General features: G+C 42.8%; 1 protein-coding gene across 4 annotated transcripts in view; it reads right to left on the reverse strand.

Annotated features, from left to right (window-relative positions):
* The window catches only part of FAM189A1 (family with sequence similarity 189 member A1), a 496,302-nt gene that overhangs the window by 25,196 nt on the left and 446,107 nt on the right, over positions 1–24,999 (reverse strand). For all 4 annotated transcript variants that reach the window (XM_037832874.1, XM_037832875.1, XM_037832873.1 and 1 more), the window contains one exon: positions 9,482–9,589. In XM_037832874.1, coding sequence (XP_037688802.1) covers positions 9,482–9,589 — 108 coding nt within the window. The remainder of the gene's footprint in view (positions 1–9,481; positions 9,590–24,999) is intronic.

The raw sequence follows: 24,999 nt of genomic DNA on the forward strand, positions 1-24,999 counted from the left end.
TCGGGGTGCCCAGTCTGGGGCCTGTGCACAGCAGGTGCTCGGTAAGCATTTGCTGAGTGGGTAAAAGGACCCCGCCTTGCAGTGGGGCCTCCGTGCAGCCCGTTCATCTCCCATTTGCATGAGTGCCGAAAATGTGCCTCTTGGGTTTGATATTCTTCCTCTTGGATCCGCTCTCCTTTCTGCAAGCTGTGCGGGTTTGAATGTATTATGTCTCCCAGAAAAAGCCATATTCTTTGATGCAGTCTTGTGGGGCAGACATAGTAGTGGGGATTAAGTTGGAATGTTTGGATTGGGTTGTTTGCATGGAGATGTGCCCCACCCAACTGTGGACGATAACTGATGGGATATTTCCGTGGAGGCATGGCCCCACCCATTGAGGGTGGGCCTTGATCAGTGGAGCCATATAAACGTGCTGACTCAGAGATGGAACTCAGTGCAGCTGTGAGTGATGTTTTGAAGAGGAGCAAGCTTGCTAGAGAGGAATGTCCTGGGAGAAAGCCATTTTGAAACCAGAACTTTGGAGCAGACGCCAGCCACGTGCCTTCCCAGCTAACAGAGGTTTCCTGGACGCCATTTGCCATCCTCCAGTGAAGGTACCTGATTACTGATGTGTTACCTTGGACACTTTATGGCCTTAAGACTGTAACTGTATAGCCAAATAAACCCCCATTTTATAAAAGCCTATCCATCTCTGGTGTTTTGCATTCTGCAGCATTAGCAAACTAGAACACAAGCAGAGGTAGTTTTAAACCAGTCTGATGAGGTTTCTCCCGTGTCTTTACGCCGTGGCCCCTGCTCACTGAATCCTACCTAGCTTCCAGCTTCCCTCCCCACGAAGCAACAAGTGCTAAGAAACTCCTCCCTGATCCTGGAACAAACTGTCTTCCATCACAAGCCCAAATACCAAGCACATTCTGTCCCTTCGTCCAGGAGTTCCACCGGAAATGCCCCTGACACCGGAAACCCCCTGGTCAGCCCACACCCTCCCCCCACCTGGGCTGTGCCGCATAGCCTCGTGAGGATACATTTACTGCCTGATGTAAAGTGAAAACTCCACTTCTTGATGCCAGGAGTAGAAAATGGGCTCTGAATTGTCCCTTCTTCCTGAAGGGGCTCAGACTGCCTGGGGCCATCTGCAACTCCCTTGTTGGATCCATGTGGCAATCCAGCACCTGGGGGGCCTGCAGAGGGGAGAGATGCTGGTACCCACACACCTGGTATCCTCCACTGGTGCCCAGGTCCCCTCAACCACACAGTAGGAGAGTGCACTTCATACCCTGCTACAGAAAAGCCCCTTCACCCATGTCTGCTCTGGAGAGCAGGAGATCCCAACTTGTGTGGGTGCTGCCCTTCAAGGGCACATCTAGAAGTTGGGTTGTTAGGTAGGGGGAGGATGAGAGGGGCTGCCTGGCCTAGGACCACTCTCCCAGGGCAGACAGAAAAGTCCAGAAGTCAGAGGACCTGGCATCAAGCACCCTGCCTGACCACTGAGGGGCTCACACGACTGGGAGCATGTCACTGACCCTTGAGTCTCAGTCCCCTCTTCCCTCTTGGCCTGATGGTTGAACCAAGAAACACCACTTATCAGTCACAGACTCAGATGCCAAGACACCATATGACATAGGCCCATGCCATAAATATGAAAAATATGAACTCTTCTACCTCCATGTCCTGGCATGGGGGAGGGGGTAGTGGATAGAGGGCAGGGCTGGCTGGTAGGGGTCCATAGACAAGGGACTGAGACGGTTGATTGGGGGGGCGGGGGTCTGCCCCCTCCATATCTGGGATGGGAAGTGAGAACAGCCAGGGGTCAGGCAAGCTGGGAGTTCCAGGTACCCCTTAATTCCCACACTTACCCCTGCCTCAAGGCTTCAAAGCAGTGCTTGCCCCTCCCTGGCTCACCAGGAACAGAACCCACACTCCCAGCATTCCTGCCTTCTTCTGGTTCCAGAAGAGAGCACACACAACTGTGAGTGTCCATGAAGACTAAGAAAAGCCTTCTTCCTCTACCTCTTCTTAGACTTGGTAGAAAGAAGAGGATTATTAACATTGTAGAAGTTTACTTGATCGACCTCCTCTTAGCCAACCCACCGGATGAGCTGGCCCTCTCCATTGCACTCCACACCCTGGAGTCATGCCCACAGCCCCCTCCTGCTCTCTGGCCCTGCCACTTGCTGCTGCCACCCCAGGGAGGGTTGTGTGTATGTTCCCATACAGGTTAATGCCAGTTTTAGTTACAATTGTGATTGCCTAATGAAATATGAATGCAGACTGAAAGAGCTTCTCTTTCTGTGGAAACCAAATGGAATGCTTTGGAAAGACTCAACAAAAGACAGTAGCTAAGAAGAAATTGCTGTCAAGGCAGCTGTAAGAGAGGGAGAAGAATTATAAACATCTCAGGAGTTCTGTACTTGGATTGCTTTAAGCATCTCACTCTACTTTAAAGGAACTGAATCTGGAAATAATAGATGGTGCAATTTCCATGAAGTTTATTTATGAAATACAACCTGACTCACCAAACAGATCCATAATCAAAGACAAGGCCACAGCCCCAAATCAAATGACTGGCAGATACATGCATGTTTCAAGTCAAAATAAAATGCTTATGGTATGTATGCATTTTTAAGACTGTCTGCTTTAACCAGCTTTTTAGAGTCCTTGCCCACTCATGGGGGCTATTCTGGTCAACAAGTGGCACTTACTACCCAGAGATGTTTCTGCTGAACTCAGGCCTCACAGAAGGTTGTGGCTCTCCCTGGGGGTCCAAAGAGAGCAGAACCCCAGTAGGAAGCTGGGCTGGCACTGGGGTGAAGTGGAGAGGCAAAGACACTGGTGAGCCTGGGCTGACCTGGGGGCAACCCGGGGTAGTGTGATAACCCCGACCAGCCTGCACCCTTTACCAACTCCTTGGACAAGCCCGTAGTGACTAAGCCCACAGTATGTGAAAGGCACGGCACCCTATTTATGCTTTCAAAAGGGCTCTATTTTATAAGGCATGCGACCAGAGATAAGACAATAAGTGACAATAATGAAAGAGGAAGTTAATGAGTGAGTGCTTAATGGAGAGGCATGTAATAGCAGATGATGGTTCTTAGGCGAAAGCAGCTGGCAATAAGATAAGTGGGGAGGAAAATAATGTAACATAAAAATGTAAAAATGAGATGCATGCAAAAATAACATAAAATAAATGAGATTATAGACACTTTGGAGGTAAAGAGTTTTCTTCACTAAACTATATCAATAAATTGAATTTCATTATCAGATTGTCTTTTCCACTATTTCCAAAACATATTAGAAGAATTCAGCTCTATGAATTCTGACAATAGGCATAACACTTTGCATCTCATGTATATATAATTTCAGTTATATTAGTTTCAACAACTGTTAATTATCTCAAGATGCTGATTCACAATAATAAGAAAGGACCTAGGAGTTCTTTGGAAGACTTGCTCTTGCTATTTTTGATTCCCTTAAACTCATTAACATAGTAAAACTCATTAAATGCCTGCTGACTAACTGAATGAATGAATGAATCAGTGAATGAATGAGCAAATAAGTGAATAAGAAATGAGTGAATAAATCAGTCAATCACGCAAAATTGGGACCCTCTTGGAAAGCTAATGTTACATCTAGAATTTTATCTTACTGCATAAATTGTTAACATACAAAGCATTGTAGAAATCAAGACTAAGGTACTAACATTTAAGAGCAGTGATAGGGGCTGGGGAAATGGGAGCTAGGGAAGAGAGCTTGTCTATCTGGGCCCTCAGGGAAGTACAGGGCTTCCCAGACTGGAATGACCCTCCCCTTCCTTTGGGAGGCCACAGTCCTGGGGCAGGGCTCACAGCTCCGCCAACAGACTGGCTTTTGTTCCCTCACCCATCACCCCTGTGCAGTGAGCAGCTTACTGAGGTGCCTGGAGGAGCCCAGGAAGTCTGGGACCATGAATCTGGAGTTACCTATAGGATCTTAAACATGCTGTCCCTTCAGGGTCTCACTCTTCTTTCTGAGAAATTAATGCAAGCTTATCAGGAAAGTGATTGCACGGCAGGAGGGCCTCCACATACTGGCTCACCAAGTGTCCTTTCAGAGAAGATGCTGGTTAGGGGTATAGAGTGTTTGTAAATGTTGGAACTGTTTAAATAAAACTAATTTTTTTAAAAAAGTGCCTTCCCCTCCAATAATGCTCTCATCATCAAGAACTTCTCACTTTGAAGGTCTCAGACAAAAATGAACATCAGAATGAAGAGTGAGTACAACAGAAAGAGCCACAATTGACTCCCACAAATGAAAATTCAACCAAAGATGTCAACACAGGGAAAGATAAAGAACACAGAGACAGTAGTGAGCAGGGCATCTTATATAAAGATAAATCTAAAAGGATAAGGAAAATGTGATGGGCTGTTGTGATTTAAGTATTAAGGGTTGTTGAAATGAAAAAGACATACCAAAGGGAAAGATCCTAAGAGCTTGGAATGATATGTTTTATACCATGTGAAAGCCCAGAAGTTGGCCATGGTGTGGGAGAAGGAAGAGGGAAGTGAAAGTGCTCCAAGGGGCAAGAAAGAAATCATGCTTGTGAAAGCAAAACACTAGTACTTACAGATATACAATAGAAGACTTCCTTTCTGGAACCAGTAGTTGATTTGTTAATTCAATAAAAGTTATTTAAAGCAGGAAATCACACACACATTAACATAAATGATACATATGCACTTAACATTTTGTTTTAACTTAAAATGAATATATGTGGACAAATTCCTAGAAAGACACAAAGTACCAAGGCAGACCCTAAAAGAAATGAATAACGTGAATAGACTTATAACAAGTAAAGAGATTTAATTAGTAATTTAAAAAACTACCAATAAAGAAAAGCCCAGGCCCAGACGGCTTCACTGGTGAATGCAACCCAACATTTAAAGAGGAATTAATACAAATTCTTCAAAGATTCTTCCAAAGAGTAGAAGAGGAGGCACCACTTCCCTACTCATTCTGTGAGGCCAGTTTTACTCCGATACCAAAATACAGCAACACATGAGAAGGATTATACACGAGGACCAAGTGAGATTTCTCTCACAAATGCAAGGTTGGCTTACTACCTGAAAATCAATTAATATACTACATCATATCAACAGAATACAGAACAAAAAAACATGCTAAGCTCATTAAATGCAGAAACAGCATGTGACAGAATCCAACACACTTTCATGGTAAAAACACTCAACAAATTAGGAATAGAGGGGAACTTCCCCAACCTGACAAAGATCATCCATGAAAACCCACTGTTCACATCATGCTTAAAGGCTGAAAGTTTTCTCCCTAAGATCTCAAACATGACAAAGATATCCATTCTCACCACTTCTACTCAACATTATGCTGGAGGTTCTAGCCAGGGCAATTAGACAAGAAAATTAAATAAAAGGTATCCAGACTGAAAAAGAAAAAGTAAACCTATTTCTATTTGCAGATGACATCATCTTGCATAGGAAACCCTACAGAAAAGCTAAGGAACACACATACACGTACACGCACATGCACACACACACACATTACGAAACTATTAGAACTCTTATAACTCAGTAATAGGAAGACAAATAACCCCATCTAAAAAATGAGTAAAGGATATGAATAGGTATTTCTCCAAAGAAGACAAAAACGGTCATTAAGCCATGAAAAGATGCTTGACAGCATTAACCACCAGGGAAAAGAAAATCAAAATCACAATGAGATACCACTTCACACTCACTAGAATAGATAAAATTTTAAAAACAGATAAAAATGAGTACTGGGAATGATGTGGAAAAATTGGAACCCTCATAGTCTCCTCATGGGAATGTAAAATGATGCAGTCTCGGTGAGAAACATTTGGTAGTTCCTCAAAACTGAGTCACTGTGTGATCCAACAACTCTACTCCTAGATATATACTGAAGAGAAATGAACACTCATGTCTACCCAAAAGATTGTAAATGAGTATTCATAGCAGCAAAATTCATAATAATGAAGAAGTAGAAACAACCCATACGTATAGCAACTGATAAATAGAAAAGTAAAATGTGGTATGCCATCACAATGGAATATTATTTGACAATAAAAAGGAAGCCCTGATACATGCTACACCAGGCATGAAACTTGAAACCATTATACTAAGTAAAAGAAGCCAGTAACAAAGGGCCACATGTTGTACAGTTCCATTTAAATCAAATGCCCAGAAATGGTAGAGGCAGCAAATTAGTGGTTGCCTAGGGTTGGGAATTGGGAAGGAAATGGAGGGTGGTGGCTAAGGGTATGGGGTTTCTTTATGGGGGGATAAAAATGTTCCAAAATTGACTGTGGTAATAGCTATGCAATTCTGTGAATATACTAAAAACCACTGAGTTGTATACTATACATGGGTAAATTGTACGGTAGGTGAATTATATCTCAACAAAGCTGTTACCACCCCCATCCCAAGAAAAAGAGAAAAAAGCACATATATATAGACACTCACAGGCTAATCTTTCCATGCCATGCTGAGACCCTGGCTGTGCAGTCAGTCACTGTCTGGAGTCCTCTGTGGTCTTTCTTGTGTACATGACATCCATAAGCCATTATCTAAACTCCTGGCTCTGGGTAGAGCTAGCACTTTAAAAGCACCTGGGAAGCAATGTGTGCAGAGACTCCCCCTACACATTTTTTCAAGACGTTTTTCAGTTTTTATCCAAGTCCCTTATGGTTGTCTCAACCACTTGACAGCACAATTTTTAGTGACTCACTTTCATTGAGTCTTTCCAAAGCATTCAAGTTTTTTATAATAGAAGCAATTACTGTTTGCAGTCATATTTCATTGGTTTATGTAGTACTGGAAGATGTAACTTGAATCCAAATACCACCGACATAAATGGGTTTGGGAATAGAAACCCCAGGGCAGGGTGACTGGAATGGCTGCTAGAGGAGAACCGTGCTGTGTGTATTAAGCAGCGTGTTTACAGACGGGATGGAGAACCACGGTTGACCTGGCCAATTGGTTAAGCAGAGGTTGGGTAAGAGAGCTACAACCAAAGGCACAGGGCTGCTTACTGGACCCCTATTTGCATAGGCATAAACAAAAACAAAACAAAACAAAACAAAAAAAACAAGAAACAACTCAAGCATGCACAAACAGGGAAATTATCAAATAATTGATCCATTTTATGGAGCAGTGAAGTTATTAAATCTATCTACCTACCAACCAACCTACCTAGAGATGTCCTTGATAGTCTCAGGTTATAAAATCAAGTTACAGAATAATATGAACGCTGTGATCCCATTTCAAGAAAGAAATGGAAGGAATCACTCCAAAATGTTAGCATTGGTTTCCTCGCTATGAAGTGGGGGTGGGGGGGGATTATTAACTTTTCCTTTCTATACCTCTATATTATTTGACTTATTTCATTGATCATATATTATTCTTTAATTAAAGAATCTAATTAAGTGAAGTAAAAAAATTTTTTAAAGACCTTCCAAAGCATCCTTCTGAACAACTCCACTGTCTGTTCCATCCCTTCGGGCTATAAACTGAATGAGCTCTGTGCTACCCCATGTCTTTGAAGGACAGCCCATGCAGCCAGCCCTTCCCAGCCTCCGATCCATGTGGCAAAAGCTAACCTCTATGTGGCCTGCCTGCTTTTGGAAGCTTCTTCATACATAGGAGGGCAGCAGGGCATAAACAGTATTATTTAGAGCAGCAGAAACTTTGACAAACAGGCAATGTGCTATCTAGGGTCGTCCTGGACCCACAAGGGTCATGGCCACTAGGCTACCAGTCTCCCCCAGGACCAAAGTACAGCAGCACAGCTGGTACCGTATCATGAGAGCAGATCCCTAACTGTCCCATAATGCAGGGAACCAGCTGAAGTCCAAAGAGAGAAGGATGTGCCAGTGGGAAGTCATACATTTCTACTCCTAAGCTAGGAGTTTGGAGCAAAACAACCCACAAAGTATTTAGCAATGAAATTTCCAGAGTTTTCTATGGTAGCTCTTGTAATTGCAATTCTACCTGACTTTTGTATGGTGCTTTACAGTTTATAAAGTACATTAAGGCACCCATGCATTAGGGGCATTGCTGGGAGGTCCCAAGAACAGGCCAATATTCCCTTCTCATTTCAGAAGAAAATTAGGGCTCATTTATTGAGTGCTCACCAGGTATCCCATTTCACAGGTGAGGAATGGAGGTACAGAGAGGTTCACTGACATGTCCAGAGTCACCTACATCAGAGAAGAGGTGGGACCCAGGCCTAGACGTGTTTGACCTCACACCCCAACTCCTGCCCCGTTCACGTGCCATGTATTGGAACTATATCGTGTCTTGGCAGATTGATGTTTTAATTGCACATTTATTATTATCTATAGTACATTTTATTCTTCTTCACTTGGTAATTTTCATTTTAATGCTTAAAACCAGGAATTTAATGCTTAAAACCAGCATTTACAGCCTTTTAGTTCCATAAGTTTTGTCAAAATGGTGCGATATTTACAGATCAATAGTACAACTTGCGGAGGTGAGTAGAACCCCACGCTACTTAACCTTTCCTTTACACAACACACTGGAGAAAATCACCAACATAAGGTTTCCATGAGCAAGGCCAAAAGTTCACCGCTGCTGAATAACTGCTTAATTAGATACCTTTCAGAACACTGTGGCCTCCCCGAAAGGTCAGCCTGGCTGTGACAGCTGTGTGGATATAGGCTGGGAGGAGGAGGCTGCACGTTGCCTGCATTCCGTGCCAATGAATTTTTAACATCTTGGTAACAATGCTCTCTGGCCCTGTATCTTGATTAACTGATGTATTGCCACAGGGTGGATGAGAAAGAAGAACAAATAAAACAGCCTCTAATCCTACAAGAACAACTTGCCTTTGCTTTCACAAGATGCATAAAACATTGGGTAGGAAGGCAAGCAGGGAAGGTCTCCAAGGGGTCTGCCGAGAGAGTCCTACCCTTGGCATCGAAGCACATTATTTCCCCATCAATTTCTCTTTACTATACTGAGTTTGGTGCTCACGTGCTGAACGGTGGGCAGAGTTCCATTCACAGTGAAATAACCTAAGAGGCTTGGCTGTTTATTAAGGGCATATTAATAAACATGTGCATTCACATGTGAGTGATCCCTGTTCCCAGCCTCCTACTCAGGGCTGCAGGACTTTCACTGATACTACGCTGGGTCATAAGCCAGGTGCCACACACGGAGGCATGACGGCGGCAAGACTCTTTCAACATGGCGCTCCAACAACCCCTGAAATAAACACATCAGTGGCATCAAACATGGATGATCCATCTTCCAGAGGGCAGCACACTGGTGACCCTCAAGGACCTCCAAGTGCTCTGGGCTGTCAGGGCCCATTGTCCTCAGTGCTTTCTTAGAGGCCCAAAGTGCCCACTCTACATTGGTTTCAAACTGGCTGCAGGAGGGAAGGCCAACCCTGTGATTTTGGCCATGCTCGGGAAGAAAAGGGGACCACTCACCATTTGCAGGACGTCAGAGGAGACCATCTGCATGCAGCACATGGCCGTGGCCAACGCGCACACGATGGTGGAGAGCACGTTGAGGGCACACACGCTGAAGAGGAGATCCTGCGGGGAAAGATGCAGGACGTCAGTCTCTTCTTGGCCATCAGAGGGCACGATCCTCAGCACCTGAAGGGGTGTGGTTGACTGCTATCTATACTTGAAAGAGGTTTTGGTGTTTTTTTTGCATAATAATAATTGGCCTTTAATATAGACATATTTGTTTATTCTTTTACAATGCCGATCAAATCATTCTTAGATGCTACGTGATGCATTCTACAATTTTGATAATTATTAGGTAGTCAATAAAATGTCTAAGAAAATCTTGAAATGCCCAACATTTAAGCAGCTGGGTTAAGTTTTAATCAACCACAACCTGCAATTCAAAATTTTTTAAATATTTGATAAAATGCCAATTTTTAAAAAATAAACTTTTTATGTTGAGATGACTGTGGAACAATATAACTAAAACTATAACTTGACTGCATTGATGCAGTCAAGATACAGAACATTCCATCACCACAGGGATCTTTTATAGCTACACCCTCTCCATTTCCCTGTCCCCCGATCCTGCTCCCATTTCTAACTCCTATCAACCACTAGTCTGTTCTCCCTTTCTATAATTTTGTCATTTCAAGAATGTTATATGAATGGAATACGACAGTCTGTAACCATTTGATACTGGCTTTTTTCACTAAGCAGAATTCCCTCTAGATTCACCCATATTGTTGAGTTTATTAATAGTTCATTCCTTTTTATTACTGAGCCATATTGTTCATTCTTGAACAGTTGAAGAAAATATGGATTATTTCCATTTTAGGCTCTTACAAATAAAGCTACTATGAACACTTTTAGAGATTTTTGCATGAACATAAGTTTTCATTTCTCTGGGATAAATGTCCAAGGTTGTTGTCCGGCGCTCTCTCCGCCCCGCCTCGAGTCCTCAGTCGGCCGGCGATGGGGACCAGAGAGATAAGGGGAGAGAGGGTGCGGACAATGTCTTACCCGACGCACTCGTGATCACTCTGGACTCGCAGCAGTGAAGCATGTAGGCTTTTAATGGAACTAGGCAATCATCCTCTTTACAGGTTCCGCCCGGGGCAAGACGCCTCGGGGGAGAACAACCTCGATGCGGCCGTCAGGCGCGGCTCCTTGTGGGCTGTCTCCCCGAGCTTTGCCCGGGAACTTTCTTATAAACCTTGCGTGTATCCAATGGGCTAACGCCACGCACACAAGCATGATTGGTGAATACAGCGGGTGGTTACATACATCAGAAGCCGGAAGCAGGATGTGGGCGCCATCTTGGCACCACTCGATGGGCGGGGGGACTTTGGAGCAGGTTTACAGCGCATGCGCTATGCCCGTCCCGGGAGACGGCTCTCCACATCTCCCCCTTTATTATTTATATCGACCCAGTGTCCCCAGTGATGAGTGTGCTCCCGTGAACCCAGATGGCTCACAATTTGTTCCGGTGCTTTGGGGAGTCTGGACTAGGTCTCAGCCATTTAGCGGCGGAGCCTCTAGCACCGACCAGAATGCTCACCTCATATGGAGACAGGAGAGTCCGTGAGCTGGAAACAACATGACTCTCCCTGCAGTGCTTTGCCTTGCAACTGGGGGACAAAGGCGGGGGCAGGGATAGCATTAACCAGAGTCGGAGGCGTCACTAGGCGTCCCTATGCATTGGCTAGAGTCAAGTCTGGCCACAACTATGACTCTGCCTTAGGGACCTACCTGAGACAAAAATTATGACTGCTGGCGTCGCCCGTTATACCCGGGACATAGCTGCGCGCTTAGCTACAAACCTCGCTCCCGAGTGCCCCGCCCGAGGCGGCCAGGATGGGGTATGGCCATCAGAATGGTCGCTGTTGGGGGTATCAAAGGTGGAGGACATAGCCATCATAATGGTAACACGGTACTGCCGCGCTTGAAACAGGCGTTCTAGCAAAGATTTAACAATGACTAATCCCACCAATAGTCCCACCATCAAGAGAATCCAATTAGTCAAATTGGGCCAAGAGAACCAAGAGGTGACTTGGTCCCACAGATTTTTTACAGTCTCGCCCAGTGTGGAAAGGTCGAAACTAACAGGCTTCAATTTCCTAATGTTCTCAAGTCCCTGAAGGCCGGAGGCTTGGTCCAATGGCCCAGGCCGTATATTCGTTGGCGTTTCTGACAGCTGCTCCCCGGCCTCCCCAGGTGATGCCACGGTTCCCACCAGTCTTTCCGGAACCCACACTGGTTGACGTCCTGGTTCCTTCTCGCGGTGATCAGTCGCGGAGGTCAAACCACGGATCCCGGGAGCACGTCTCCGTCGGGGCGAGGGGAACGCGAATGAGTTCCCCGTACGGGCCACCACTTGTCCGGCGCTCTCTCCGCCCCGCCTCGAGTCCTCGGTCGGCCGGCGATGGGGACCAGAGAGATAAGGGGAGAGAGGGTGCGGACAATGTCTTACCCGACGCACTCGTGATCACTCTGGACTCGCAGCAGTGAAGCATGTAGGCTTTTAATGGAACTAGGCAATCATCCTCTTTACAGGTTCCGCCCGGGGCAAGACGCCTCGGGGGAGAACAACCTCGATGCGGCCGTCAGGCGCGGCTCCTTGTGGGCTGTCTCCCCGAGCTTTGCCCGGGAACTTTCTTATAAACCTTGCGTGTATCCAATGGGCTAACGCCACGCACACAAGCATGATTGGTGAATACAGCGGGTGGTTACATACATCAGAAGCCGGAAGCAGGATGTGGGCGCCATCTTGGCACCACTAGATGGGCGGGGGGACTTTGGAGCAGGTTTACAGCGCATGCGCTATGCCCGTCCCGGGAGACGGCTCTCCACAGGTTGTAATTGCTGGGTCATATGGTAATTTCATTTTAGTTCTACAAGAAACTGCCCCAACTCTTTGCCAGAGTGGTTGTAACATTTTGTAGTCCCACTAGCAATGTATATGTGATCCAGTTTCACCATATCCTTGCCAACATTTGGTATTGCCACTATTTTTTATTTTAACCATTCTGATAGGTGTGTGGTGATGTCTTGTGATTTTAATTTACAGTTCCTTGATGGCTAATGATGTGGAACAATCTTTCAATGTGTTTATTTGCCACCTGTATATCCCCTTTGGTGAAATGTCTGTTCATGTATTTTTCCCAATTTTCAATTGGATGGTTTGCTGTTTTTACTGATGAGGTTTCAGAGTTCTTTAGATGTTGTAGACTCTACTTTGTCGGATATGCAGATATTTGCAAATATTTTTCCCAGTCTGTTGCTTATCTTTGCATCCTCTTCTGATGTGCTCTCACAAAACAAATTTCAGTTTTGATGAGATCTAACTTATCTATTTTTGCCTCTGTGGATTGTACTTCTGTGTGTCAAATCTAAGCACTCTATGTCTAGCCCTAGACCCTGAAGATTTTCTCCTATGTTTTGTCTAAATGTTTTTGCAGTTCTACATTTAATTGTTAGCCCGATCTATTTTCAATTACTTTTTCTATAAGGTGTGAGGTTTATTAAGTAGAGGTTCATTTTTGGTGTGTTTTTAATTTTGGTTTCCACATGTTCACTGTTAGTATATAGAAATATAACTGATTTTTTAGTGTTAATCTTGTATCTAGTGACCCAATCATGTCATCTGCAAATGTTTAATCTCTTTATTTCAATCTGTATGTCTTTTCTTTGTCTTGCCATATTTTACTAGCTAGAATTTTGAGTGTTATTCTGAATAAGAGTGGTTAGAGCAGACATCATTGCCTTGTTCCCCATTAGAGGATTCGCTTCATGGAGTTTTAACTGTCCAGATGCAATTTATTCTCCTTTAGGAAATTTACTCTTAAATCCATGACAGAAATAGAGAAAAATAACCATGATTCACAAAAATGACCAAACATTTAGAATAATTCTATTTCCTTCAATTCAATCGTATTCATACATAAGTGTAGAAAATATTATGCCTACTAAAAAAATTCTATCTTTCACCAGAAAGACCATGGTTTTAATGAGGCTAATTTCACTTATCTAATCAAGGGAAGTCTTCAAGAGGATGTGGGAAACGGTGCCTTATTGACATGCCTCATAGCTGGGAACTGGGATGAGTCCAGCTAGTCGTCTAGTCCAGGAGCTTACCTACCAGGGCTTGTAGAAAATAACCCATGGGTTCTAATCCAGAGTATTCTTTAGGAAAGTTTCCCACCAGCAAACCCCCTGCCTTAGAATCTGCTCACTTGTTCTCCAGCCCACCTTGTGAAATAACCAAAAAGTGGTGTGATTATGATACTATCACAGAGGGCAGAGTTAACACACAGCTTTTGAACAATTTCCCAAGGCTACATCGCCCAGTGCAAATGTGTAAACACAGAAATGAATCTTGCTTTTTAAGATTTATTAGGCAGAATGGAAGCAGCACTTGGTTTAGGGCTAATAATTTCTCTCTCCTGAGGTAAGACTGTTCTGAGTACTCTGAAAAATGTGGACATAGTCATTCTCCCCAGCCCTGTGCGAGCATCAGGCACTGTTAACTCTAATCCTTTTGGGTGGTTCTTTTCCCAGAACCAGGTAGTTTCTTGACATGCAGGTGCTGACTGGTTTCAACTGAACACCTGAGGGAAACCCTCTTAAAATCGCCCTAGTTCTCCCTTGGTGCAGCTCTCTCCTCTCTGTTACTCTCTCTCGAGATCTCGAAGCCTCGAGGCCTTGGTATTCCCTGGACTCTCAGCTCCGTATCGTCAACGGAGTCTGCAGGGATCCTCCTGAGTCCCCTGCCCTGTCCTGTGACCTGGAAACTCTCTCAAGGCAGTTGGCAGGGGCAAAGGGAGAGTTCACCTCATTTGTTTCCCATCTCTTAGAGATCACTTTTCTTCATTGCCTGATGTTCAGCACCTTCATACATTTTGTCCGTTTTCTTTTTGGTTGTTTCTGGCAGGAAGTTAAATCCAGCCTCTGTAACTCCATCTTGGCCAGAGCTCTAGGTTGCTGTTTGTTTGTTTGTTTGTTTGTTTGTTTGTTTTTTGGTTACAGTTTTCTAAGTGGCTGCAGCAGGGCTTAGCAGACTGCCTATGCAGTATCATGTTACCATGGCCACCTCAAGTGCCCTCCCTGCTTCTGCAACCACAAAAGATGGAGTAGGATGGGAGCATGACTGTGGGAAATATACGGGAACAGATGGGGCTGGAGAGAAAATAGAGGGCCAGAAGCTAGGGAGTTTGGATGTTATTTTATAGGTCATGGGATATCACTGAAGATGTGTGATGTTGGAAAAGAGAAGATACAACCTGTTTTTACAAATGATTGGGAAAGATACCTTCCTGGAGGGCCTAGCCCAAAACCTTGGATACAGTGAGTCTCAGTAAACATCTGTTGAAGTGAGAGACTGGAGACATGGAGGTGACCAGTTGGACACTGCTGAAGAGAGGTGAAACCATAGCACATGATGGCAACGTAAAGAAAAGGAGTCTGAGAGCAACTTCAAGGGTGAAACCAATAGGGCATGACCATTTACTGAAGGTGGACTGGGATGAGGGAGAAGAGATGGCAGGGAATGATTCTGAAGCATCGTGGGAGCATGAGATGCTGTTGGCCGTGCTAGAGGAACATGGGAGAGGAGCACTCTTAAAAGGAGAGTGACTAATATGGTTTGGGATAGGTAGAGGCTGAGTTTCCAGGGGGCCTGTCCCACAGAGACATTAGCCCATGGCTGGATATTTGTGTCTGGAACTCATAATGGAAGTTAGGACTGGAGGTGTAGGTGAAGGGTCTTCCCTATGGAACTCAAAAATATGCCTTGGACCTTGTGGGTGCTCTTGATGTATTTGAATGGCCTCGGTGTTTACTTATTCCCATCTCCAGATCCATCGGACTTTGGGGGACTCCCTAGAGAAGAGGGCATTTCTTGGATGGAATGAACATTCTCACCTTAAAGATACACCATAGTAACCTGAGATAGTATGTATAAATCCTAATTATATATTTTGTCTCTCTCAGAGGGCAATTCAAAATTGCAACTAAAATAACAATACCTTTATTTTATCCTTAATCTAGAAATTTCAATTTTATTGACCACATATCCCATTGTCACTGAAATGAAGGCCCTTCTGAAAATAACAGTAAGTTCACTGTTTTGTGCAACCAAATAAAACTCTACACAAAAAAGAAACACAAATCACGACCTTCTGTTTGAACTGCATCATGAGGCAAACAATGCTTTAGGTTTCCCGGAACTTAAAGCAAAAAGAATCCCCAGCCTCAGTTGTTTAAATGCTTGGCATTTTTCTAAATAACTGCACACCACCTGGAATTGTGTTTGTTTGTTTCTTCAGAATTCTCTTTCTGGTGTAAATAATGCCTTTACCTCTGTCCCTTGACATCTTTATCAGAGAGTTCTCTACAAGCACTGAAATCCACATTCAATAAAATACCTTTTCGGTCATTCACTGTTGATATTGAGTTTTACTGCTGGCCATTTTGCTTAAATAAACTTGAAGTCTATTTAACTATAATGAAGTGAATATAACACAACTAGTGGAGAAAAAAGTTTTAGATACGTAGGCGAACCTACAAATGATGACTTCTTTCAAAAAGTCTGTTAGAACAAAGCAAATTCTCTCCAATCAAGTGAATGTTGGAGATTAATCTAACAGAGAAAGTGGACAGCCATGAGAAATTACAGATCTCTACCCATTATAAACATTAAGAATTTAGGGTTGTGATTCCTTTGCTTGCTGGAAATATTCTTGGCCAGAGGACAAATTGTCTTACAGTCACTTCTATTAGCTCATTTACCACCTTTTTCCCTACATGTTTTCTTTCTTTGGATAAAGAAAGAGGTTCCATGCGAGGCCATTATTAGCCAAGGTCTGATGATGGAAGACGAGGAGAGGTCAACAGCATATAGAAGGAGTAAGACCAATAGCCAACAGTACCTATATGTATGCCAATAATTACAAGAGATGGGGCTGGGCTTTATCTGAACTCTTCTGTTGTAGCTTCAGTTACTTTATGTGGTGATCACTATCTCAGTGGGTCTTCCATGACAGGAACAGGACTTAAATGTGGAAAAAGAGGATGTTAGCAAAGGTGGGTGGATGGAAGTGTTGGGAAGTATGACTATGAGAGAAACCATGTCTTTTATCGCCCCTCTGCCTGGTCAAGGTAGGGAGGGTCAGGCTTGAAGATTTCCAGAGTTTAGAGCCTCTTGAGTCAAAACACCATGTACACTCATGAACAGATTGTTCTGTGCTGAGCCAGAGTCATATATATGGAATTCTCATAATTCTGGACACATGGTCTTCTTATCACCACCTCAGGCTGAAGCATACTCTTTATAGGCTTTTCCACCCATCTCTTTCTCTTCAGCTCAGGTCTTCATTAATCCATATATACCTTGACAACTTACCCAAGCTTCCCAACCACTCACTTTGCATCATCCAAATCTCTCTACCTGGGTAAGGTATTTAAAAGGCCTCTCTAATCACAGTTCTTTCTTATGCTTCTCCCTCTCTCATGTCAGATCTGATTCGATTTTCAAGGCCCACACTGAATCTCATTTCCTTCAGTGTCTTCTTCTCAAACAGCTGAGTTGCAAATAATTTTTTCTTCCCTTGAAATGCCAAGACAATCTGCACCCTTTATTTTTTACTGCCTTGTGATATCAGACACAAGTCATGGGCTGTACCTGATTTTTAATGCATATATGTATGTTGGGAGAAGCAGCATGCTTCCAAGTTCTTGCTGGGTATGCCAAGGCTGTAAAGTCTTGACAGTCCTTTACCTGGCCCATTTTCTAGGGTTGTGTCTACAACAAGCAACCTTGAGGAGGGAGGTAACATCCAGACAAAGTGTAGGTCTGCCATAAAGTCAGTAGATTCCCCAAGTTCAGGGTTCCTCTCCTGGAACACAGCTCCTGGGAGTGCAGGCATCCATGATGGTCCTTTGCATCACCCCTGTGAGACTTGCAGGGCATGGGGAATGGACTCAAACCAACATGAAGCTCTGACACTGCTCCTGCTGGGAGTAATAAGTCCGTTGTCTTTGAACCAAGAGTCTCATGTCTTTGGCTAGGACCCAGTAAACTGTATAAGTCTAGTTTATTAGCTTAAAGTAGGTAAAATTTCAGGTCCTTCACAGGTGCTCACAGTATGATTCCACCTTCATCTTGAAAGAACATCAAGAGCAGCAATCAAGTCTTCTAGTCTGTAGAGCAGAATATAGCATTCAAAATAGGCAATTGATGAATATTTGTTTGAAAATTTATGGGATATTTCATTGTCTTCTGAGTTTTAAGTTCTGACTAGGAGGAAACAATATGCTTAATTTCCAGACTTCCAACCACTCATACACAAAAATTTACCTTTACCTTTAAATAGAGTAATGGATAAGCAATAATCCATACAGAACTTTTCTTGGTAGCATGATTTGCGTGTGTGTGTGTAAAATTTGTGACTTTCATTTTCCTTAAAATTTATTGAATGATAAGACACATCCTGCAGCAAATCCCAGGTTATTTAATTGGTCTCTGGAAAATGCAGTTTTTATTTAATAGGTCTTTGTGACTGGTTTGAAAGTTGATCCTACTAAAGGAACTAAAATTAGGCAGTCATTTCGAGAAGGTAAGTGATTCATGGAGGAATCTATGTTAGCTATAGTTTCAAAGCACTAAAACTCCATTTAGCATCCCTATCAATGTAAGCCAATTTTGCTCTGCTCTGGCAACTCAAGCACTATCAATAACACAAATGTCTCTATAAGTGGACAGGTTTGCTCCTCGCACAATATGTACTGTTTGTTCAATGGTACTTTTAACTTTGAGCAAGGACTCAAAAAGAAGCTTATACACCTTCCACAATGGGGCAGGATTGTACCTCATTTAATAATTCAAAACATGTCCTCTGCATTCTGAAGGAACAGTTTTTAGCCTTTAGTTGATGAATGTAAATTGCCTAAAATGTAGTCTGTGTAAATAACTGTAATATATAGACTATTTTCTCATAGTTCTATCAAGTTTTAAAATCAAGAAAACTATTTGCCACTTTTCTGACATTAAAGGAAGAATAGTCAGGCAAATAATGCTTCTGTGTGTGTGTGTGTGTGTGTGTGTGTGTGTGTACACATACATATATATATCTGTGTGTGTGTATCCTTCCTACTAGTTCTGGATTTCTAAAAACCCACTGTGACTCTAATTAACCATTAACTTCTAACTAAAAATATTCCAGGCAAAACATTAATTTTAAAAATTTGGCATGATTATAAATATATTGAAAGAAAAAATAAACAAGTATCAAGAAATTTTTGGAAATATAGGACCTTACACATCAAAATGAACCATAATTGTACAATAACTAAACTAGGGTGATATTGTTAAAGGAACAGAAGAAAGAGTACAGTGATCCTTATAATATAAGAAAAAAGTGGCACATTATATAATTTATGTTGGGATAACTGGCTATCTTTAAAAAACAAACAGGACAGATTTGCAAGTAAAAAAAAATGGGAGAGGAAAAGTCCTTGTGAACCTAGATGTAAAAATTCTAAACAAAATATTGACAAACTAAATCCAGCAGCATATTAAAAATGCATTACAACCAAGTTGGGGTTTTTTTCTGTATGACAAGGAAGTTTTAACATAAGATAACCTATTAATAGAACTCACCACATTAAAGGAAAAAAGTATATAAGCATCTCAAGGGATGCAAAATAGTAGTTGATAGTTTTCAACACTAGTTTAAAAGCCCCATATAAACTAGAAATAGATGGGAACTCCCTTAACTAGAGAAATCCCACAGCACATTTCTGAAAGGAGCTGGGGAAGGCCGCCATTCATCATGTCTATTCAACATTGTGTGGCAGGCCCAAGCCATTGGAAAAACACGAGAAAAAAGAAGTAAGTTGAATACAGATTAGAAAGGTAGAACAACTATCATTATTCCAAGATGATATGGTTATTTACATAGGAAACCCAATAACATTTTCAAACATTTAGAATTAAATAAGGTAATTGAGCAATATTGCTGGATATAAGATCAATATGCAAAATTAATTGCATTCTTATATACCAGCAACCAGGAAGTATGATTTTTAAAAAGATATGATTCACAATAGCAACAACAAAAAATAAAGTACTTAAGAATAAATAGAGAAAAAGATGGAAGAAATTATAAAAATTTTTTGAAAACAAATAAATGACAATACATACCATAGTCATTAATTAGGAATACTCAGTATCATAAATATATTAATTCTCTCCAAAGTAATTTATAAATCCATTGCAATTCCAGTAAAGATAAGTGACAGGGCTGTGTGTGTGTGTGTGTGTGTGTGTGTGTGCTGGGGGAGTTGGGACAAGATAACTCTAAAATCTAGATGGTAGAACGTAAGATAGACTTCCACTTCAGGCAGTATGCCGGACTTGACAAAAGGGGGCCCTCTACTACAGAGCAATCAGATCCCAAATAATGCATGGTTTTTGATGCATTGCTGACCTTTCAGGAAGTAGAGGAAATCTCTGAAGACCCCCTTACTTCCTCTCCTCCCCTTCGAAGACCAACCTGCGAGCCAAAAGTAGAGCCTGGGCAAGTGTTAGAAACGGGGTTGTTCTAAGGCTGGGTGCTAGTAGCGGCCCTGGGATTTGGTTCCTTGGCTAGAAGGAAGAAGACGAAGCTGGATAGAGACTCCAAAACAAAGCTCAGATCCTCACAGAGGACTAAAGTGGGCCCAGGTGTTCAGACATGAATTGGGTTAGGAGGAAAGAATCCCCAGTTTAGGCCCACAGATTGCTCCAAGCAAATGAAAATTCTCAATCAGAAATCATCAAGTATGTGAGGGCATGAGCCACCATCAGAGCGCAGTGTCGGAAAGAACAACTCTCGACTGCTTCAGATACTGGAATTGTCGAGGATGCAGAATAGAACGGATAGGTATAAAATGTTTAAAGAAATGATAAAATGGAATAACAAAGATGAGCAAGGAACAGTGATGACAGAAAGAACAAGCAATTTTAAAAAAGATTTTAAAGGTTTCCACACATTCTCTCCAGTTTGATAGGTTAAAGCAGAGGTGATATTCCAAAGGTTTAGCAGCTGGTACAGTCTGAGCTGCAGCCAATCAGACAGAGCCCAGCACTGGCACGAGGACACAGGCTTCCAGGCAAGATGCTCTATTTGCTAGGTCCAAGGAAGGGAGCAGGGCAGAGTGAAGGGCATACACATCAAGTATGGATAAGTACTACACATCAGCACTTGGGGGAGGCAGCAACAACTGCCTTGGAGGTTTATAAAAAAATCAGGCAAAAAGTACAGAGTCCCCATATTCCCCTCGCTCACACACAGTTTTCCCTACTATTAATATTTTGCATTCATGTGGTATTTTTTTTTTACAATTGATGAAAATAATCATTATTGTAATTATGCTATTAATTTTAGCCCACTGTTTACCTTAGGGATCACTCTTTGGGTTGTACAGCTTATGGGTTTTTATGTGTGGTAACATATATAGAATCTAAAATTTCCCTTTAAATTCCTTTTCAAACATACAATTTAGAGGTGTTAATTATATTCACAGAGTTGTGCCTCCATCACCATCAACCTTTGCCAAGACTTTTCCATCACTCCAAAGAAAAACTCCGTACCAATTAAACATTAAATCCCCATTCCCCTTCCCTGACCTGGTTCCTGTATTCTAATTTCTAACTTCATGAATTTGCATATTCTGCTTATTTCATATACGTGAGGTCTACAGTGTTTGTCCTTTTGTGTCTGGAATATTTCACTCAACATGATGTCTTCAAGGTTTATCCATGTTGTATCATACATCAGAACTTCATTTCATTTTTTTTTTTTACATTTTTTTTAATTCAGTTTTATTGAAATATATTCATAAACCATACAGTCATCCATGGTATACAATCAACTGTTCACAGTATGATCATATAGTTATGCGTTCATCACCACAATCTATTTCTGAACATTTTCCTTACATCAGAAAGAATCAGAATAAGAATAAAAAATAAAAGTGAAAAGAGAATACCCAAACCATCCCCCCATCCCACCCTATCTGTCATTTAGTTTTTACTCCCATTTTTCTACTGATTTTTTTTCAATTTTTTAACTTTGTTTATCAAAAAATTAAAAACAAACAGGCAAACAACAACCAAAAAAACCCCACAACATTTCAAACAAAGCAATGGATTAAGGAAAACAAATAACCTAAAATAATTACTTTGCTTCCAATAAGAACTTCATTTCATTTTATGGCTGAATAATATTGCATTGTATGTATATACCACATTCTGTTTATCCATTTATCTGTGGATGGACACTTGGGTTGCTTCAATACTTTGTAAATTATGAATAATGCTGCTATGAACATCAATGTGATGTGTGCCGGTTTGAAACTGTTATATACTCCAGGAAAGACTATGTTCTTTTATTCCACTCTTGTGGGGGCAGATTTATTTTGGGTGGGATCTTTTGATTAGATTATTCCATGGAGATGTGACCCTGCCTATTCAAGGTGGGTCTTAGTTTACTGGCATCCTCTATCAGAGGATAAAAGGCAGAGACATTTTGAAGAGAGCTCACAGAAATACTTAGAGAGAACATGTCCAGAAACATTTTGGAGAAAACCATTTTGAAACCAGATCCTGGAAGAGAAGGACCAGCAGATGTCACCATGTGCCTTCCCATGTGACAGAGGAACCCCAGATGCCATCGACCTTTCTTTAGTGAAGGTATCCTCTTGTCAATGCCTTAGTTTGGACACTTTTATGGCCTTAGAACTGTAAATTTGTAAACTAATAAACTCCCTTTATAAAAGCCAATCCATTTCTGGTATTTTACATGTTTGGCAGCTTTAGCAAACTGGAATATGATGGTTAGTTCATGTGTCAATTTGTCCAGTCTATGGTGTACAGTTGTTTGGTCAAAGAAGCACTGGCCTGATTGTTACCAGGCCGGTATTTTCAGGATTTAAATCATTAGTCTCTTGATTACATCTATGGCTGATTACACCTTCAGTAATAAAAGGAATCTCATTTAATCAGTTGAAGGCTGACGTATTAGTTAGGGTTCTCCTTGGAAACAGAATCAATGAGAGGTGTCTCTTATTATTAAATTGTAAAAGTGACTCACGCAACTGCGGGAGCGCACGAGTCCAAATTCTGCAGAGCCGTCAACAAGCTGTCAACTCCAAGGAAGACGTCCGACGAACTCCTCGGGAAACGAACCGACAACTTTAACGAACTCCTCAGGAAACGAAGTGGCAACTTTGAAGAACGCCTCAGGAAACGAACCGACAACTTTGACGAACTCCTCAGGAAAAGCTTCACTGAGCAGCTGAAGAAGAAGTGAAGGTTCTCTAACTGTCCGGCTTATAAGCCTCCAACTGATCACCCGGACCAAATCCAGCCAATTGCATTCTCTCACTGTGGAAGCACGCCCCTTGATGAGTCATCAGTCAGCTGCAGTCAATTGACTGATGATCCGACAAACCAACCAGCCTCAAATAGCCTCACAGGAATCGTCAGGCCACTGCCCGCTTGACCAGACAGCTAGGCCACCTAGCCAAGTTGACACATGAACCCAACCATCACAGTCCACCCCTTGTCAACTTGGCAGTTGTACACATCACCCAAAACCATATCTTCAAAATGAACGTTACAGCTTATGCCATATGATAAGGGGACAAGACAGAGAAGAAAGCAAAAATATTCTCTTCACAGACAAATACAAACATAATCATCACAAAACGAGGAGGAAATATTCATATCATCATAGTCCTCGTTTCTGTAACTGGTCACGTGGCCGTAGTTCATATTTATCACGACCTTCTTCCACTACCCATTCCATGTTCCCTTTACCCTCAGCAAGCACTTCAGCTGGCCGTGGTTCTTTGCCTGGTGGGGTGACCCAAACCTTCATTCCTGAAGTTTCTTGGCCATTGGTAGTCCTGCCTGGATTGGGTTGTTGCAGTTTTCCATTGACTTGAATCACGGGGCATGGTAGTACAAAGAGACGCCCCAGGGGATCTCCTGTATGCCAGGAAAACTCTTCTTTACTTCCATTGTGTAGTTGCAGTGCTATTTCCCCTTGATAGTCAGGATCAATCACCCCAGCCAGTACAGTAATCCCCTTACTTGCCTGTTGATTCAGAGGCATAAGAAGCCCAAAGTGGTCAGGTGGCAGCCTTAACTTCCAGTTCAATGGGATTATTGTTGTGTTTCCTGGTGGAAGCACTCCTCCTTCTGGAACCAAGACCTGTAGACCAGCAGAGCTTAAACTTGCAGGGACAGGAAGCAAAAATTTCCCTAGTGGATCACTAGGAGTGATAGTGAGTGGTGCTACTCCTGTTTCCACCCCTTGATTCCTGGACCCATGAATCCTGGCTATGGGAGAAACAGCACCATAGAGTGGACGCTGATTCAGAGCATACACAGCCTCCTGGAGAACACTGCCCCAGCCCTGCAAGGTATTGCCACCTAGTTGGCGCCGTAATTGAGTCTTCAGTAGGCCATTCCACCGTTCTATCAACCCAGCTGCTTCTGGATGATGGGGAACATGGTAAGACCACAGAATTCCATGAGCATGTGCCCATCCCATCACTTCATTTGCTGTGAAGTGGGTTCCTTGGTCCGAAGCAATGCTGTGTGTAATACCATGACAGTGGATGAGGCATTCTGTAAGTCCACGTATTGTAGTTTTGGCAGAAGCATGTCGTGCAGGGAAGGCAAACCCATATCCGGAGTATGTGTCTATTCCAGTAAGAACAAATCGCTGCCCTTTCCATGATGGAAGTGGTCCGATGTAATCAACCTGCCACCAGGTAGCAGGCTGATCCCCCCGAGGAATGGTGCCATATCGGGGACTGAGTGTGGGTCTCTGCTGCTGGCAAATTGGACACTCAGCAGTGGCTGTGGCCAGGTCAGCCTTGGTGAGTGGAAGTCCATGTTGCTGAGCCCATGCATAACCTCCATCCCTACCACCATGACCACTTTGTTCATGAGCCCATTGGGCAATGACAGGAGTTGCTGGGGAAAGAGGCTGATTGGTATCCACCAAACGGGTCATTTTATCCACTTGGTTATTAAAACCTTCTTCTGCTGAAGTCACCCTCTGGTGAGCATTCACATGGGACACAAATATCTTCATGTTGTTTGCCCACTCAGAAAGGTCTATCCACATACCCCTTCCCCAGACTTCTTTGTCACCAATCTTCCAATCATGTTCCTTCCAAGTCCCTGACCATCCAGCCAAACCATTAGCAACAGCCCAGGAATCAGTATACAGACGCACCTCTGGCCAGTTCTCCTTCCAAGCAAAGTGAACAACCAGGTGCACTGCTCGAAGTTCTGCCCACTGGGAGGATTTCCCCTCACCACTGTCCTTCAGGGATATCCCAGAAAGGGGCTGCAGTGCTGCAGCTGTCCACTTTCGGGTGGTACCTGCATATCGTGCAGAACCATCTGTAAACCAGGCCCGAGTCTTCTCTTCCTC

Source organism: Choloepus didactylus, chromosome 4, assembly GCF_015220235.1.
Source record: "Choloepus didactylus isolate mChoDid1 chromosome 4, mChoDid1.pri, whole genome shotgun sequence".
Taxonomy (NCBI): domain Eukaryota; kingdom Metazoa; phylum Chordata; class Mammalia; order Pilosa; family Megalonychidae; genus Choloepus; species Choloepus didactylus.